General features: G+C 46.2%; 1 protein-coding gene across 2 annotated transcripts in view; it reads left to right on the forward strand.

Moving 5' to 3' along the window:
* Nucleotides 1-11,475: 11,475 nt before the first annotated feature.
* mboat2a (membrane bound O-acyltransferase domain containing 2a) overlaps nucleotides 11,476-17,326 on the forward strand; it is a 47,020-nt gene continuing 41,169 nt past the window's right edge. For both annotated transcript variants that reach the window (XM_018733278.2, XM_018733270.2), the window contains exon 1: nucleotides 11,476-11,719. In XM_018733278.2, coding sequence (XP_018588794.2) covers nucleotides 11,636-11,719 — 84 coding nt within the window. In that variant the 5' untranslated portion in view covers nucleotides 11,476-11,635. The remainder of the gene's footprint in view (nucleotides 11,720-17,326) is intronic.

Below are 17,326 nucleotides of genomic sequence, written 5' to 3' on the forward strand. Positions count from 1 at the left end.
TATTTAATGCAGAGCAGACAGCTGTGTCCGCACAGTCAGATGATTCCAGAAGTGTGTTTTTTAACAGTTATGACTGTGGTCGTCACACCCCGACTTCAGGGAGCGGTTCAGCTTGTTTGCGGTTTTCACTTAACATTTTAACATATCATTTCATAGTTCAGTTTTTGCATCTTCTGAACTGATGGTAAGTTCAAACAGCGGGGCCATAATGAAATAGTGATGCATTCTTGGTGGATTGAGAAGAATTCTAGGAAACCAGGGACATGTGTTGTCCAGATTAGGATCCTATTGCTTGAATAAAGGACCTGCATTGCCATTCTTGAACCTTTCAAGAAGGTTCCTTCTTAAATGCTTTTACCTCCAAATCCTGAGGCTTATTCATTCAGCAGATGCTTTTCTCCAAAGCAACTTACAATTATTTACCCATTTATACTGCTGGGTGAACACCTTACTCACATATACTACAGCTAGAGGTGAGATTCAAACCTGCAACCCCTGGGTCCTTTAGGCAGTTGCTCTATCAACTATGCTACCAGCTGTCCCTTGGCTTGCTTGTTTACTTAACAATGTGAGCAGCTGTCTGGCAGATGCTTCCCACTGCTGGGTATGATCCCCAAAATGATCAACAGCCATGAGCCAAAGGACAGTCTGGGGGGTTTGGGAGATGGAGGCTCTATGACCCCGACCATGAGTGACAGCTGTGTTAATTCTCTTCTCCATCCTCTGACATCTCCAAATGACTGTGCCCTTTAAAACCATGGTCATATTACCACTCTTCACACGAAGGGTCATCTTTCATTTATTTATTTATTTAGCAGGTGTTTTGCTCCAAAGCGACTTCCAATGAACTCTATGTAGTGTTATCAGCCCACACACCTTATTCACCGCGGTGACTTACACTGCTAGATACACGACTTACAATGGGTCTCTCATCCATTCATCGGTGGAACACACTTTCTCTGTCACTCACACACACTATGGGTGAACCTGAACGACATGTCTTTAGAGTGTGGGAGGAAACAAGAGCACCCAAAGTAAACCCACACAGGAACAGGGAGAACATGCAAACTCCACACAGACTGAGCAGGGATCAAATCCACATCCTCTTGCACTATCCAGGTGCTGTGAGACAGCAGCGCTACTCACTGTACCACCGTTCCACCATTATTGTCTTAAGACAATGACCAAGGGGGCTCTTCCAGTGTGGTCTCGCCATAACAAATCTTATGGTACCATGCTGACACTTATTTAAACTTGGGAAATGAGTCATTTTGTATCTGCAGTCATGGTTGATTGATAACTTGTTGACATACAGTATATCAGTTTTGTACTCCAAACCATGGACTCCATTATCTTCCTGTCAAACATGATCCATCTCCATTCTATAAGCTCATGACGGTCAGGTTTTGTTTCAGCTTCCATTACTGGGCCAACTGTGAACACAGGAAATGACAGCTATTTATTTAGCTGCCACTTTTCCCCAAAGAAACCTGCAGAGTGAGGTTTGCACACTAAGCAATTCGCAGTGATTTACTCATTAATTCATCTGGTAAAGAACTTGACCAAGGGTGCTGCTATGGGAGAAGAGAGTCGAACCTGGGTTTTTTGCGCCCGAGGAAATGCCTCTAAGGTCCGTGCTACCTGCCGCCCCATGCGATGGGAGGAACCGTGACGGTAGTAATGGTAAAGTGTCCGACTCACTATGTCATCCAGCCGCATCACTCTGGAGTCCCAGCATCTGTATTTCATCCGACGGGGCAGTGACACCTCCACCGGTCGGAAGAGTAAGCGATGTGCCAAGGAAAGCAAGTCGTGTCCCTGCGGGGTGTCACAGTGAGCACCGTCCAACTGAGTTACTACATACTCGATCGCCCAAACTGACGCTGGGATTTTTTTAATGTTTAATTTTTATGCTGTTTTCACAAAAGGGCGGAGGGCCATTCGGAGCCGCGGCGGAGCCCGAGGTCTCGTTTTACCGTAATTCAATGTAACCCAGGGGAACAGCCAGGCCCCGTCATGAATCCGAAGCGCGAGCGAGTCAGGCGTGTGATGTGTTATTTCAGTCGGCAGCGCGAAGTCTTCCCGTCTGCCCCATTGTCCATCTGCTTGCCACAATGGCCCTTTCTCTGCGAAGGATTTAATATGGAGATTAATTCAATCAATGTCTGCGTAAAAGAGGTCAGACGCGAGTCAGGAGATTCCTCAGCCCACATGATGCCCCGTGGACATCACAAACGCACTTTTTTCTCCTCGTGCCTTTGGCCGTCCGGGGCACGTGTTGCGTGTTGAGCACCGTCCCTCGCCCGGCCTTTAGCCCCCGCATCCCGGCTCGGGGGTTTCTGGATCTGGAGCCTGGATGCGGGGGTTAAATCTGGAGTCTGCTAATTTCATCGCCCCTAGCAACAGCAGGGCATGATCATAGAAGTCATCATCAGATTATTCCTTAGTGAATACAGTTCACAGGAATGGAAATTCTCTGCTCATTTGCATATCGCCTTATTCATCCTTAAAAGGCTTTCGAAATAAATATTTGACATCCAGTCTAAAATGAAATCTCCTTTTTGGGTGGGGGGGGCTGTGTGGGGATGCTCACCCTCCTCACTGCCTTCTAGCCAGCAAACTGCACAGCTTGCAGGAGCTCGCATTAAAACCAGTGGGGGGTGGCAGCTGAATAATGAAGCGTTTTTCACAACTTTGGGCCGATCGCGATGCGCCTCCTTAAATTTCGAGCTAATCTCTCTGTGTCCCCGGCGTGTGGACGCCCGTTCTGACACTGCTCTGGTGCCTTTGTCTCACTCAGCCCTGGATCTCGTGGTCACAGGAGAGCTCAATGCTGGGGGTGAAAGGGGTGGGTGTGGGACGGGGCAGTGGGGGGCTGTTTCTGAATTCCATTCCAGGCCACTCACCGCTCCGTTCCTAGCCGGCTTCCCCACCCCAGGATCCATCGCCTTTTTCTTCTTTTGCCCGGGAGTGGAGCGCGACCCTAAACACCCCAAAGGGCGCAAAACACACAGAGCAGCGCAACCAAGTACAGGGTGAAACATGATCGCCTCAACACCGCTGGATGAACCGATTCCTTATTTTTCTGTTTAGCTGATGCTTTTCTGCAGAGCGACATATAATGTGTGCTTGTATGCAGCAAGAAAGGTGCAGTGGGTTTGACCGGATCCTGCTCGCTGGTGGGTCTGGGGTTCAAGTCCTGCTCTGGGTGCCTTGTGATGGACTGGCGTCCTGTCCTGGGTGTGTTGCCGTGTTAGGCTCCGGCTCCATAGGATGAACAGTTTCAAACCGTGTGTATATACTTAGAACTTACAATGATTTACTTATTTTTACAGCTGGGCAGTTTTTACGGTATCAGTTCAGGGGGAGTGCTTTGATCGGGGTACTACATCTGGAGGGGATATTCAAACCCGTGTCCGTCCGCGCGCCCAGCAGCAGGACCACAGCTCTAACCACTTTGCCATCTGTTGCCCCCGTGGTGTCCCGATCGGACGACATATACAGAAACCACGTAACCTGAGACTGGTTCGTTGGAGCAGAGTAGGACTGTTAGCACCCTGCGCCCTCTCAAAGGGGAGTCTTGAGCCGATACGCAAGCGGCCCCAGAGGAGGCCTGGGAGACCTGTCACCGTGAATGGATTGGGTGAGGAATCCACTCAGGCTGGACGCTACGCTGGTCCCCGAATCGATTCGCGCTTGTTTCGGCACGTTGCTGTTGCCAAGCGCTGCGCTGGAATGATTTGCGGTGCTTCTCCCGTCCCTTCCCATCCCCTCCCATCTCCTCCGCCCCCTCCCTCGACTTTGACGCTCGCTCAGCGAGCTGCTTCCTTGGCGCAGGTGCTATCCAGCAACCCAAAGACAGCGGCGAGTCCACAATGAGGGTTGCGCTAAAACTAACCGGGCCACGATTTTACCGTGTTAAACCTCGGCTCCTCCCTCGGTGGCCTGAACTTGAAAGCAGCGGTTCAGCCAATGACATACCCAGCATGCACCAGGGCTGGTGAACCATCTCACCATCTTTACCAACTCCTCATTGACTCATTCTTCTTCCACATCCTTCCAGGAGCCTCAGGACACCTGAGCGATCATCCAAAGTCTTCGGATGTAACAGATGCTATGAGAGACGCTTTTGGATGCACATCAGAGGGACGACGCTATTAAACTGCTAGCAAAACATGGCTTGTCTGTGTAAATAACTCATGTAGATAAAAGGCTTCTGCATGACTTTAATTCCCGCATTTTGATTGTTCTAACAGGTATAAAAACATACATACAGTACATCTTGTGAAAATATCGAAACGGTTTCAATCTGTAGGCCACGTGACTTTTTCTACTCCAGATACAATCGCAATTTTACTGGGAAAAAATGTTCACCTTTTTTTTCCCTGCTGCATTTTTAATGCTTCACATTTCAGTATATAAATTTTCAGTAACTATGGGGCATTATAGTGGCACAGCAAGTAGCGCTGCTGTCTCGCAGCACGTGGGTGGTGCAAGAGAATGTGGGTTCGATCCCTGTTAGTCTGTGTGGAGTTTGCATGTTCTCCCCATGTCTGTGTGGGTTTCCTACAGGTGCTCTGGTTTCCTCCCACAATCCAAAGACATGCTGTTCAGGTTCCCCCATAGTGTGTGAGACAGTGTGTGTTCCACTGACGTATGGATGAGTGACTCAGTGTAAGTAGTGTATCCAGCAGTGTAAGTTACCCTGGTGAATAAGGTATGTGGGCTGATAACACTACACAGAGTTTGTTGGAAGTTGCTTTGGAGAAAAATGTCTGCTAAATAAATAAATGTAAATATCAGCATATAAATTTCCACAGTTAAAAGTCAAGTTAAAGCACTTTGACCCAACTTCAGCTATGGTGACTACGAGTTTTCGAGGCACGGGTGCCAGATCAGATAGAACAACAACGGGCCGCCTGTATAGCCGTAGGCTATTTTTGGCCTGTAAAACACCGTGTGAGCTCTGCGTGGTCACTCCTGCGTGGAGGACGTCCAGCCTCGTCTTAAACACGTTTCCTGGAGGAGCCTGGGCCGGGAGGAGCGTGTCTCTGTGCCATAGCAGGGCAGATAATGCAGGATTCTCCTCTTTCGGTCTGAGTCCATCATCACTCTGTCCCTGTTAGGTGGCAGGTTCCTCTGGAACGTGGGGGGTTTGTTCCGGAAACTGCGAGTGATGATGTCGTGACGGGACGGCGGGATCCGAGACATGAGGTGACAGCTCGCAGAGTGGAAAAGGAAGGGGATGTTTCCCCAGGCGACGGTGGTAGGTGTTCACCCAGTCGCGTGGTCCTCAAATGTGGCGTTAAGCATCGCTGGTGGAGACCGATGTCACCAACCCAGGGGCCTGGAGAGGATTTCATCTCGGTGCGAGTGATCACGTCGAAGAAGATTTCATTTGTTAAGGGGCAGCTCAAAGTATAGTCGTTACAACTGCTGCTTTTTGCTCAAGAGGTCACCGGTTTGAACCAGGCCTACTGCTGTAGTACCTGTGATCGAGGTACTTACCCTGAATTGCTCCAGTAAAATTTCCCAGCTGTATAAATGGCTAAAGCATTGTAGGTTGCCTTGGAGATAAGCAGCTGCTAAACGGAGAGTTGGCAGTATAGCGGTTCGCGCTACTGCCTTTGGACCCAAAGATTGCAGGTTTCATTCCCACCTCCAGCTGTAGTACCTTTGAGCAAGGTACTTACCCTAAACTGCTCCAGATGGGTAAATAATTGGAAGTTGCTTTGGAGAAAAGCAACTGCTTAATTAACTAAACGTGTTTATTTCTCAAACTCACACTGTGTGAGTCAGACAACAGTGACACAAGGCGTAAGGCACATCGTTGGGGGCAAGCAACTCAAGAGTCCTGCTCTCATTAAAGGAGATGTGACACTGTGCCAGTGTTTACTCCAATCCATCCCCCTTTTCTTCATCCCTTCCTCTGCTGGATTCCTCTCGGCGTCTCACTCCCACTTTTGCCGGCGAATCAGGGTGGGGTTTTCAAACAGTGAGCTGCATTGACGGAGTTCGTGCAGCAGCTCGGAGGGCAGGCGAGAGGGAGGGAGGGATGTTGCCATGGAGACAACAACACAGTAGACCTGCCCCCCGAACGGTATATTGGAGCCTTGATTGGCCAGTGCTGTTACGACATATATACCTCATTCCACGGCTGCAGGGACCCTTTGGGATGCTGTCAGGGGCTTTTCACTCCCTCCCCAGCTCGGCTGGCTGGATAATTCATGGGAACATGTCGTTGTAAATATTTCATAGTGGTTATGTAAGAGCCCAGAGCCTGCAGTCTCTGACGAGTGCATCTAAAACCCATTGAGCCCATTCAGAAATAACCTCAGCTTCTATAAATAAAGAAGACAAAAAGCTGGAGAGGATTAATGAAGTGTACTTGTCTGGCAGTTTAATTGTTTGTAAAAACTTGTAATTTTTCGGTTGTTTTTCTGCTAAAACACTCTCAAAGCAACGGCTGAGTTTAGATCATGGGTTGTGTTTCGCTCCACTGACTTTGAAAGACTTGACTATCATTTCTAACCTGTACATTTGCCTCACGCAATCACAGTGCGATGTAAATGGAATTCCACATCATGGGCACTTGCTTTTACCCTTTTGTCAGAATTGTCGCGTTGCACACTTTTAGCCTTGGGGCCCTTTCTAGTGTGTGTCATTGCTGAGCAGTCACAAGAGGCCCACGATCAGTGATTTTTATAGACTCTTCAACTTCAGTTTACATGTGTCACTTGGGAGCTCATGAATGATGTGAGAATATACAAAAAGTAGATGAGATTATGTCCATGCTCCAGAGATGACTCTGGCCAAAACCTTACATTTACTCTAATCCTAATCCTAACATTACCCCTTTACCCTAACCCCAACCCTACCCCTACCTCTACCCCTACCATTAACCCTAATGAGACCCCAGTGATGGGCTTCTTACAGATCAGGGCTCTGATGAGTTCTTCACTGTGTCTGTAGTTCAGATTTCTTTCCTTCATCACTTGGGAATCATCACCCCGTCCATTTCCATTGAGACTCTGCTGAATCACCCATCGCCCCGACAGACACAGCTCTTTTTCCTGCTCAGCCTGCACTCATGTCTGGGGTCTAAGTGGCATCTCAGCTGCTGAGAGCTGTTTGCAGACAGTCCCCGGGGGGCAATCTGATAATGTTTCATTATATATTTGCATACTGGGCATCTTTTTCCAGATTGTTTCGCATGCGTTATGAATTTATGAGTTTATGACTTTGCTGGTAGGAAGTTTCTGGAAGCATTTCCGGTGAAGGGACCCCTTACTTACTCACTTAAATTTCCGCCAGTCATATTTTTGACAGGGCAGCATGGAGGCTGGTGTCCTGCCTAGGGTGTACCTTGCCTCACACCATATGTTTCCAGGACAGCTCTGGATCACTGCAATCCTGCATTGAACACGTGGCTATTAATAATGAGATCCAAAGATCTTCAAACATGATGGTATTTTCACTGGTTGGTTGCATACTTTATCTTTTTCAGTAGACTGTTACCTAGGGAAGAAGACGATTTTCAGCTGGCCTTGGTCAGTCCAATGTACGTACCAACTGACCAGGACCCCCAGAGGTTTATTTTTCCCAGTTAAAGTCATTCTGGACTCTTTGTTTTCCTCTCCTCCTTTGCCAGCTGACCACATCACTAATACTTAATCATTCTGTCACCTTGAAGAACATCTGTCTTAACTGTATTTCATATATTTGTTAAAAAATCTATTCTTTTTACCTCTTAAAAATGTGTGTTCATCAGTCTGTTGCCATTTGTTTTATCTGTAACCTGTGAAGGCACTCCGAGTCAGCCTTTGGGATAGAGCGCTACAGAAGAATAAATTATATTGTACAGTAAGATGGGAGGATGGATGTTCTTGATGTCTGGATCCAGTCTGTTAGGACAAGCCTTCACTGGATACAGTATGAAGCCATTAAGAGGGAGTGCGGACCCACAGTGGCGCAGCGGGTTTGGCCGTGCCCTGCTCTGGGGTGTTCGAATCCTGCTTAGAGTGCCTTGCGGCAGAGTGGTGTCCTGTCTGGGATGTGTTCCCTGTGCTGCTGGGGTAGGCTCCAGCTGGTGGCAACCCCACTTGGAACAAGTGGTTGCAGACATTATGTGTGTGCAGTGAGGTTCTGCAACACAGTTCTAACCCTGTTGAGATGTACAGTGCTGACATTACACTACTGGTGTGATTGTCATGGAAATTGACTTACTGATTGTAACCTGCAATACTGCTATTCTTCTGTTGTACAAAACTCTGAAGGGATGAGCTGTAAGCTGTTGTGTCAGTGACCACTTCAGAAGGCACAATGCCTTGGGCTTGAGCAGATTGCTTTTACCAGGGTTGGGTTTAACCCTGGAAGCCTTGTGGTTTCCTACAGACACTCTGATCCAGTGTCATTTCCTGCTTCCTATGGGGAAAGCAGCTGTTTTGCTTTCCGTTGACCCAACTCCCTGCAGACCACATGTCCACCACCCTTTTACAGGACAGGTCAAACAAGCCACAGCAGATCTACCGCCCTCACAACCGTGACCATCTGACTGGCACAGCCTCATCCCAGGCCAGGAAGATGAATCAATCTGAGGAAGGTGAATCGCTGTGTGAGCATCTCACATGTCTGCCCAAGGCTGTGGGGGGGGGGAGTGAACATTTTTCTTCCACTGATAAGCAAAGTAAATGAGAAAGATTATACTTGCACTACCAGGGGTTATATAAAGAAAGTAAGATAAGCGTTCAGCTCTTTAAACATTATGTCATTGTAAAGTACCGAAAAGAAAGAGCCCGTGGGGATTTCATTCGCAATCTCTCCAAGCAGCTGAGATCTTAACATGATAAGGTTGTAATTGTTGACAAAACGCAGACATAGATATTGCAGAACGTGTGAGGAACTTTTTCATTTCTGTGATGCACAGATTTTTAATATACAGTACATATTAACACTAGGTCAGCTGTGGTATTATGTGGACATATGAGACAGCAGGGAGGCTGCATGTTAAACAGAAAAAGAGAGGGCGATCCTTCACATTTTCGGGGCACACAACCATCAGGCACTTCGAGCTGTGGTTCCAAACCACTGGTTCATGAAGTGTACAGTCAGAGAACTGGTGGCACAAATAATGGAGCCCAAGAAATTGAAACAAAGGAGTCTGGTGCCCTCTGTTGTCTGTGGGACCACACGTTTCGGTGAAGATGATGCCGCCTTACAAGAGCCAAGAGCCTGGAACCACAGCCTCTATGTTTTACCTAAAAATCTCTGCTTCAACACTAACACGACCTCTTGGGATGTTATCCTTAAGCATATTGTTGTTAATCATATTCATATAGACAGTAATGAAGTTTCATGGCTTCTGGACTTGTTATTGCTCCCATCAAGAAGTCCTAAATGTGGATTCTACCTGCTAATAACCAAATTAAATTATGTTTGTATATATACCAAACTGTCATGATTTTCTGAGTCATAACATTTAATTCCACATTTTATGCTAAAGTTAACACATTTAGAATTTAACTCACGGTCGTGAGAACATTGCCCTGGGAAAAACCTCTATATAAGCTCATTAAGCCAGTTTATCTCTAAGGAATTATTTACAGTAAGCTTGAAAACACTGAAACACTGACGTTGAAGCAACAAGCACTGTGAATTTATATCCATGTAAAGATGCAGGGGGCTCATCCTTCCCTTCAATTATCTTTGCTGTCAGTCCAGATATGAACTAGAATTTGAACTGGTGTGGAAATAAGTGCCAAAAGCTCAGTAAAAACACAGCTGGGGAACTCTTATCATGGATCAGTCTGCTCATCCTTAGGCCAAGGACCTAGATTGGTTTCTCTAATGAGGTTTTATTGCTTTTTCATAACAGTATGACACGTAAATCGAATTTTATCCAGCAGGGGCCACTAACGCACCTTTTCTGGCTTTGTTGGGCACTTAAACCACAAGCTGATCATTTACAGGAGCGTTTAGCTTTTTTCCACGTTGTTCCCGCTTCCTCACTACTGTGCACTTATTATTTGAATGCCCAATTATTGTGAATTAGTGTCACAAGCCTAAAGTAGGGGCAATTGCTTGTACTCCTTTGCTCCTACTTGAAAATTCATTAACTAGGACAAATACACTTGGTCAACACTTATTGATTTTTTTTTTATTCCCAGGAGCAGCCATTAAATTGATTGATAGTTTCTAGGTACGAAATCTGACTCCCAATTGTTGCATTACAGCGTTTTATTAGATCACTTTGCGTCTGACACGCTAACTCAAACATGTTGCCAGCTACGCAGATGTTTCAGACTAAATGTTTCAATTTTATTAGTGATTTTCATTGCATGTCTAAACCAAAAAACTAAAGTACCGAGCAAATGGAAATAACAGTGTAAACTTTAGGTTCACCAACTTTGGACACCGCAGCATTTTAATGGGAGACATATGAGATACGTGAACCTAAGGAATATCGAGCGCGCTGTATAGATCTGCAAAAGTCTGACATATATTCACATTTTAAAAGCAATATAGCCCAACCACATATGAAATCTCATTCAATTTAGGTTCGCAAATCCCTGATTGTCGCAAGACTTCTCATATGGCAATAATGGGTGACGTCAGGCTGCCGCAAATTTGATTGGCTCAAGGACAACCAATGGCTTTTGAACAGTGTCTCATCGGCGTTGTCGCGGACTGATGATGTAATTATAATAGGCGGAGTTTCCGCTCTCGACTTCTCTTTATATTTACATAAGGGCCAGGCTTATTTTAATTTCAGTGCCAATTCTTGTACTTATCGGTTGCCAGCTTTTAATTGACTGTATCCTACAGTTCATACTTACACAATTATAAAACTATATTGAAAGTCGATAGGCTTAAAAACAGATAAAGTGTAATATAATACCAATAACAATAATTACATTTATTCAGACGCTTTTCTTCAAAGCGACGTACATCCCATAGAAAACATAACAACAACAATAATAATAATAATATATAAAAAGAGGACGTAATAGCTGCAACCAGTGCACCAGCGGTGCTGAGTTTGACAACACCAAATTACATTATTAGCACGACCAATACACGTACGTTCTCTTAATTTGCGCGACTCACTCTGTATAAACCATTACAAAAACCAAGCTGGCACAGTTTTTTTCTAGCGCTCTGATGGCCAGTTAATCCATATACACAACAAATTCCCCTGAACGTAAAACAGAAAATTTTGCTGTAAACAAACAAAGTTATTAAAAGAAATCACCCTGCTCTTCCACTAATATTCCACGTCCTCGTTTTATACGTTAGAATTGTATCGCGTTCCTCAAGGGGTAGGTCTAGAGAAGTCAAGTCGTATTTCAATTCGCTCTCACCAGTTTCAATCAACGTGCGCGGAAAGAATGCTTCTTATCTGATTGGCTGCTTCCAGCCGTCACTATGAAAATGGGCGGAGTGAGTGCGTGGTCCCGCCCACGTGGGCGTTGACGCTGTGAGGGGTGTGCGTCCTTCCGCGGCGCTGTGGCTCCGGCTCCACTGACAGCTCTAAACGGCGTCGGTCCTCGGTCCTCAAGCTGGAGGCTGAACCGGGGCTCTACCGTCTCGCACCCAGCGGAGAGCTGGTATATTCCAGGCAGCCCCCTCTGAAATCATGGCCACTGAAACGGCTTCTTCTTGCACTGGATCCAGTTTGCTGCAGCCGATCAGTGAGATAATTAATCTCCCCCTAGACCAGGTAAATGTGTGACTTTTAATATTAGAAACTATTTTCAATTTGTAGTATATTTTAAGCGATGCGTTTTACGTGAAATCGTATTGCAAATAGGGAGGTACCGTGTCTTGGCTTTAAATAGACAGATGTCACTTTCCCCAATTCTATAATATTTGCCTAGAATTTTATTGCTTGTTACAGCGCTGTAATTGCCGTACACAAAGAATATATTAATTACTTGTAAATATCCTGAGGACCTTAGTAGTGTAACATCTTTTGCGGTGATGCGGTGCGTCCGGCAAACAGAATGCAGTTCTTGCTCATTTGAATACGTCCAAAATTCAGTTGTTTTTTTTTTTTGGTAGTGAATCTGCTTGGCTTCTGCACATACATGTATTTTTCATTAAAGCACAGACTGTCGTGTCGGTCACGTGCTGTGGAGATGACGGGTCACTGGGGACAGTGAGGGTTCGAGGAGGTCCAAGCTGGTCCCCTCCCTGCAGATCCTCCTTGGATTTATTTGGGTCACTTTGGTTCCCTTCCATATTATATCTCCTTCTTATACCCCTTTCCCGTTCCTCTTCTCATTCCCCATCTATCCTTTTATTATCCCTGCTTCTGTCCTCCTTCCTTCCCCTTTCCACTCCTACTATCCCTTTTCTTACCCCGCACCTCCACCCCCCACGCCCACTCCCATCCCCGCTAAACCCTCCCTGTTCCCTTCCGTTATTCCCATTTTTTACACCTTATTCTATTCGCCTCCTTTTCAGCTCACTTGTTTGTTATTCCCCTTCCAGTGCCTATACATTCCAAGGACGGACACACACACACACACACACACACACACACACAGAGAAACTGGTGGAAGTCCAGTGTGTCTGTACTGTTTTTACCCAAGTTGTTTTTGGACACATTTTAATGGGTGCGGTGCGCACGGATCCTACAGTGTGGTCCTGTTCTGAACTTTGTTTGTGCCCATTACTCATTTACTTATTCCTATTCTTGCGCGGAACAGTATACGCTCTAGGCACGTGTGTCTATTAGTATTTATACGTGACTCATGTATAGACAGTAACTTATACATCACGCTTTTGCTTGTAGTAAAACTCAGATGCTTCTGTTCTGTGGATATTTCGCGGTTCAGCTGCTGCACTGCGAGTGATACAATCGTATTTGGAAAAGGGTGACAGACAGGCGATCTAAGTTGGGTGGCTGAAGGTGGTAAATAAGCGCGAGAGTCGCGCGAACCTCGGCGGCGTCCTTTGCTGCGTGATTAATGAGCTGTCACGCAGCCAAAAGTCACGCATTTTGCCCCGTTACGCGGCCCGTGTCATCCTTTTTGGAATCCATTAACCGATGCCCCCCCCCCGTGGCCCCCACGTCACGCTGTTTTGTTTTTGAGCGAACGGCTCGCGCGCGCACGAGCCGCGGAATGCGACCGCCGAGGGTTCTGCGTGGCGCGTAGGCGCGCGCCGGGAGTCTCGTGCGTCGCGTGCCAGATCAGATAGATGCCGGGCCTTCCCCCCCCATCGTTTAAAAGAGCAACAAACAAGGAGAGCGACCGCGAGTGTTTGTTATTGAGTCATGTTACGTGCGCGCGCGTGTGTGTGTTGTAACCCTGCCGCACTGTCGTGTCGGTTCCACTGATGTGCGTTAACCTTTTTTCTGTCAGTGTTGCTCTACGTCCCTACGAGCAGCACGTGACGACAGTGCGACATCTGCAAACCCGCGTCAACCGCGCCGACTGGAAATTATTTGTAAATTAGTTTGTTAAACTGCTTTCGCTGAATGTTAAGAGGAGCGAACATTTCCCAGTCCAGGGTCTTAGAAATAAGTTTTAGCCACTTTTTCCCCCCCTTGATGTGGCCGCCAAGTTTATTTCTGCACAGAAAATCAAGCGCGGTGGCGCAGTGGGTTGGCTCGGGTCCTCTTCTTCAGTGGGTCTGGGGTTCGAGTCCCGCTTGGGGTGCCTTGCGACGGACTGGCGTCCCGTCCTGGTTGTGTCCCCTTCTCCTCTGGTCTTATGCCCTGTGTTCCCGTGACCCTGTATGGGACAAGTGGTTCAGAAAGTGTGTGTGTGTGTGGTATGAACCAAATAAAGCTCCATCATTAGTAGTGACTCCCTAAGTTACCAGTGTTTGGTTAAGTATGGGTTCAGCCAGTAGTGTAGTGGTTAGGGTTACTGCCTTTAAGACCTAGTGGCAGTACTTACTCTAAACTGGCACACACACTGGCTGAAGCAGCTTGTCCCATGCGGGGTCATGGGGAGCCAGAGCCTAACCTGGCAACACAGGGCGTAAGGCTGGAGCGGGAGGGGACACATCCAGGACAGGATGCCAGTCCATTGCAAGGCATCCCAAACGGGGCTCAAACCCCAGACCCACCAGAGAGCAGGACTCATCCAAACCCACTGTGCCCCCTTACCCTAAGCTGCTTCAGTTAAAAAAAAATTACCCAGTTCTATAAATGGATTGTAAATACATAATGTATGCATTTTAAACACCTTAACATTGTAAGTCGCTTTGGAGAAGTGTCAGCTAAATGAATAAATGTAAACTGTAAGTACGACAGTAAAGGTGGAGGATCCTGAACGCAAAATTGGGCCGATTTTCGTCATGCGAATCAAGGTTTATGCTTCTGAGAAGCTCTCGGGTTGTAGCGTGTCGCAATGACGGCCCAACTAACTGTCGGAATCGTTCGCGCTCATCGGATCGAGCGCTCCGGAACCTGTCGCTCTGGAGAACCAAGGCTGTCTTTCGGTTCCCTTTCTTAGAGCCTGTCTGTCCAGTTTTCCCAGGGGGTGCTTTGGCTCTTTGTGGAGCAACCCCACCCCCAGAAGTCTCCTGATCTATACAAGCGATAATAACTTCATTGATATAAAACCTTTAATACAACATTTGCAGCTCTAAGCACTCAATGCTTTATCAATGAATCATAATAGTCTATATTATGATCTATAATATTCTTCATAGCATTTTTCTGAGGGTTGCCATATGGATTTTCATAAAAATGAAAGACATTAAAAACGAGATGAATAAGAAATGACTAATAAATAACATTAAATTATCAAAATTCATGTATTTGAACTCCATATGTTTAAAATTTTTCACCCTTTTATGCTAAATGTTTACTTCTGTATTTGTGTGGAAGAGTAGTAAATGTGGCGGATGATGAATTTTACCCCTGGATTGACTTACAAGTAACCATTTTCAGCCCCTGAAGCAAAGAACATTTCTGAAAATGTTGCTTTCGAAAGAACCAGCACATCTGATGTTCTCGCTCTCTCTCTGTTCCACGCCTTTCATCTTCCACTCCAGTTCCTACCAGTAAGGATATTTACTGCATTTTTCACTGTACTTTCTTGCAGAGTTGGATTTTGATCTCACCACCCAATTGTTTATGAAAAAGCTTCAGGTATTCAGGTCCAAGCAACTTATCGATCTGGATTTTTTTTTTTTTAGTTATTGTTTGCCCTTTGACAGCCATAAAATCTCTTCCAACTTCCTCAGGGTAATTTTTTCTAATTCTAAGAGTGAATTGATAATCTTCATGTGAGCACTCCATTCCAATTTGTGTTTATATCTGCAGAAAGTAATGTTGTATAAATCTCATTTTAGGATTGTTCCTACATAGATTATCTGTTTTTTTTAATGCAATAGAGCAAAGTAGTGAAGTGAACTCCTAATTTTTGAGATTGCAGGGCACAAACTGCCTTTTAGAGACTGTAGCTACCATGCCTGCCTTTTTGGCCCAGTATTTGCATTGTTCTGGCAAGAGCTTCTGTTATTTAATCAAAAGTAAGACAAACGTGTGTGAAATTGCAGGTTTTCCAGATGTTCTTCCCACTTCCCACATGCCCCCATCGCTGCGTTCCATATCTTACATCCCAGCACAGTGTTAGCACCTTTCCATTATAGCGTTGACCTTTGCTTTGTCTCTGTATTGCACATGGACTTTGAATGGGTGTCCTGCCTGTGGCCACACTCTTGCCAATGGGGTACAGAGCCAAGGATGTTATTAACTCGACTGAAATCGATAAACTCTCTCAGTAGCATCATGTTGCTGAGTGTCGGCTGCTACCTGGGAATAGAGATCAGTGCCGGGGTGCCTCCAGAACAAGGAAAGTGAGAGGAATAGCTGTTAGACTGCATTGTCTCTCCGAGCAGACATAAGAAGCTGCTGTTGGACAATGATAATGTGTCTGTTGTTTCCACGGCGATGTAGGAAGCTCCTTTTTGGACAATCGGAGCGTTTGTTCTTTTTGTCACATAGCTGTTGTTTGACGACCATACTATGTTTGTTGTTTCCATGGGAACCTAGGAAGCTGCTTTTGGACAATGAATATGTGTCTTGTTATTTCCACGGGGACAGGGGAAGCTGCTGTTGGACTATAAAAGTCTCTCTTTTGTTTCCATGGGGAAATAAGTCCTACTCTTACTAAAACAGGCCATCTGCAATCCAAGCAAACCCAGCCCGATCCCCATACCCCCACCTTTGGGGATGCCATAATGAGTGCAGAACCCATATCCTGTGTGTTCACTTTGTGCCTTGGGATCATCTATTTGTCAGTGACCCTTGGCCTTGAAAACCTGTTGAGACACAGTCCTGTATTTTCTGTTTTCTGGGGACAGTGTCTTGTTTTGTTTCATCTTCAGAGTTCTGTGATACCAAAAAAGCCTGCAGGTCAGGCCTACTGGTGAGGGGACCACCCTGTCTCTGACCACGCCACTCCCCCTCTCCATGCCCTCAAGCTGCTGGTTTGGGCTGTGATCCTCACCTGAGCTCACACTCACTGCCCTGAGGCAAGGAAGTCAGTCCTCTGAGATCCACAGTTCCATAAGCTACACAACTAGATTGTAGAATTTTAAATATATTTTTTTAAACCATGCAGCGAGTCTTCAAAGTCTGGATTTGTAGATAATAATTATAGATAATAATGGACAAATTGTATTTTCTATGAGATGTATGTTGCTTGCGGGGGCGCGGTGGCGCAGTGGGTTGGACCGCAGTCCTGCTCTCCGGTGGGTCTGGGGTTCGAGTCCCGCTTGGGGTGCCTTGCGACGGACTGGCGTCCCGTCCTGGGTGTGTCCCCTCCCCCTCCGGCCTTACGCTCTGTGTTGCCGGGTAGGCTCCGGTTCCCCGTGACCCCGTAAGGGACAAGCGGTTCTGAAAATGTGTGTGTGTGTGTGTGTGTGTGTGTGTGTGTGTGTGTGTGTGTGTTGCTTTGGAGAAAAGTGTCTGCTAAGTGAATAATTGTAAAAATCTGTACGTTTTCTGAACCGCTTGTCCCATACGGGGTTGCGGGGAACCGGAGCCTACCCGGCAACTCAGGGCGTAAGGCCGGAGGGGGAGGGGACACACCCAGGACGGGACGCCAGTCCATCGCAAGGCACCCCAAGCGGGACTCGAACCCCAGACCCACTGGAGAGCAGGACCTGGTCCAACCCACTGCGCCCCCACGTAAAAATCTATATTGAATTTAAATTAAAAAAAAATAAAAATTTCAGTACCTTCAAGTGTAAGCATCCACAACATTTACATGTACAAATTGAACATAGTACTATACGAGAGCAATAATAAAAACTCTGCAGACAGTTTATTCTAAATGTATTTACTTAATTTACTTTACTT

This window comes from Scleropages formosus, chromosome 15 (assembly GCF_900964775.1).
Source record: "Scleropages formosus chromosome 15, fSclFor1.1, whole genome shotgun sequence".
Lineage (NCBI taxonomy): Eukaryota > Metazoa > Chordata > Actinopteri > Osteoglossiformes > Osteoglossidae > Scleropages > Scleropages formosus.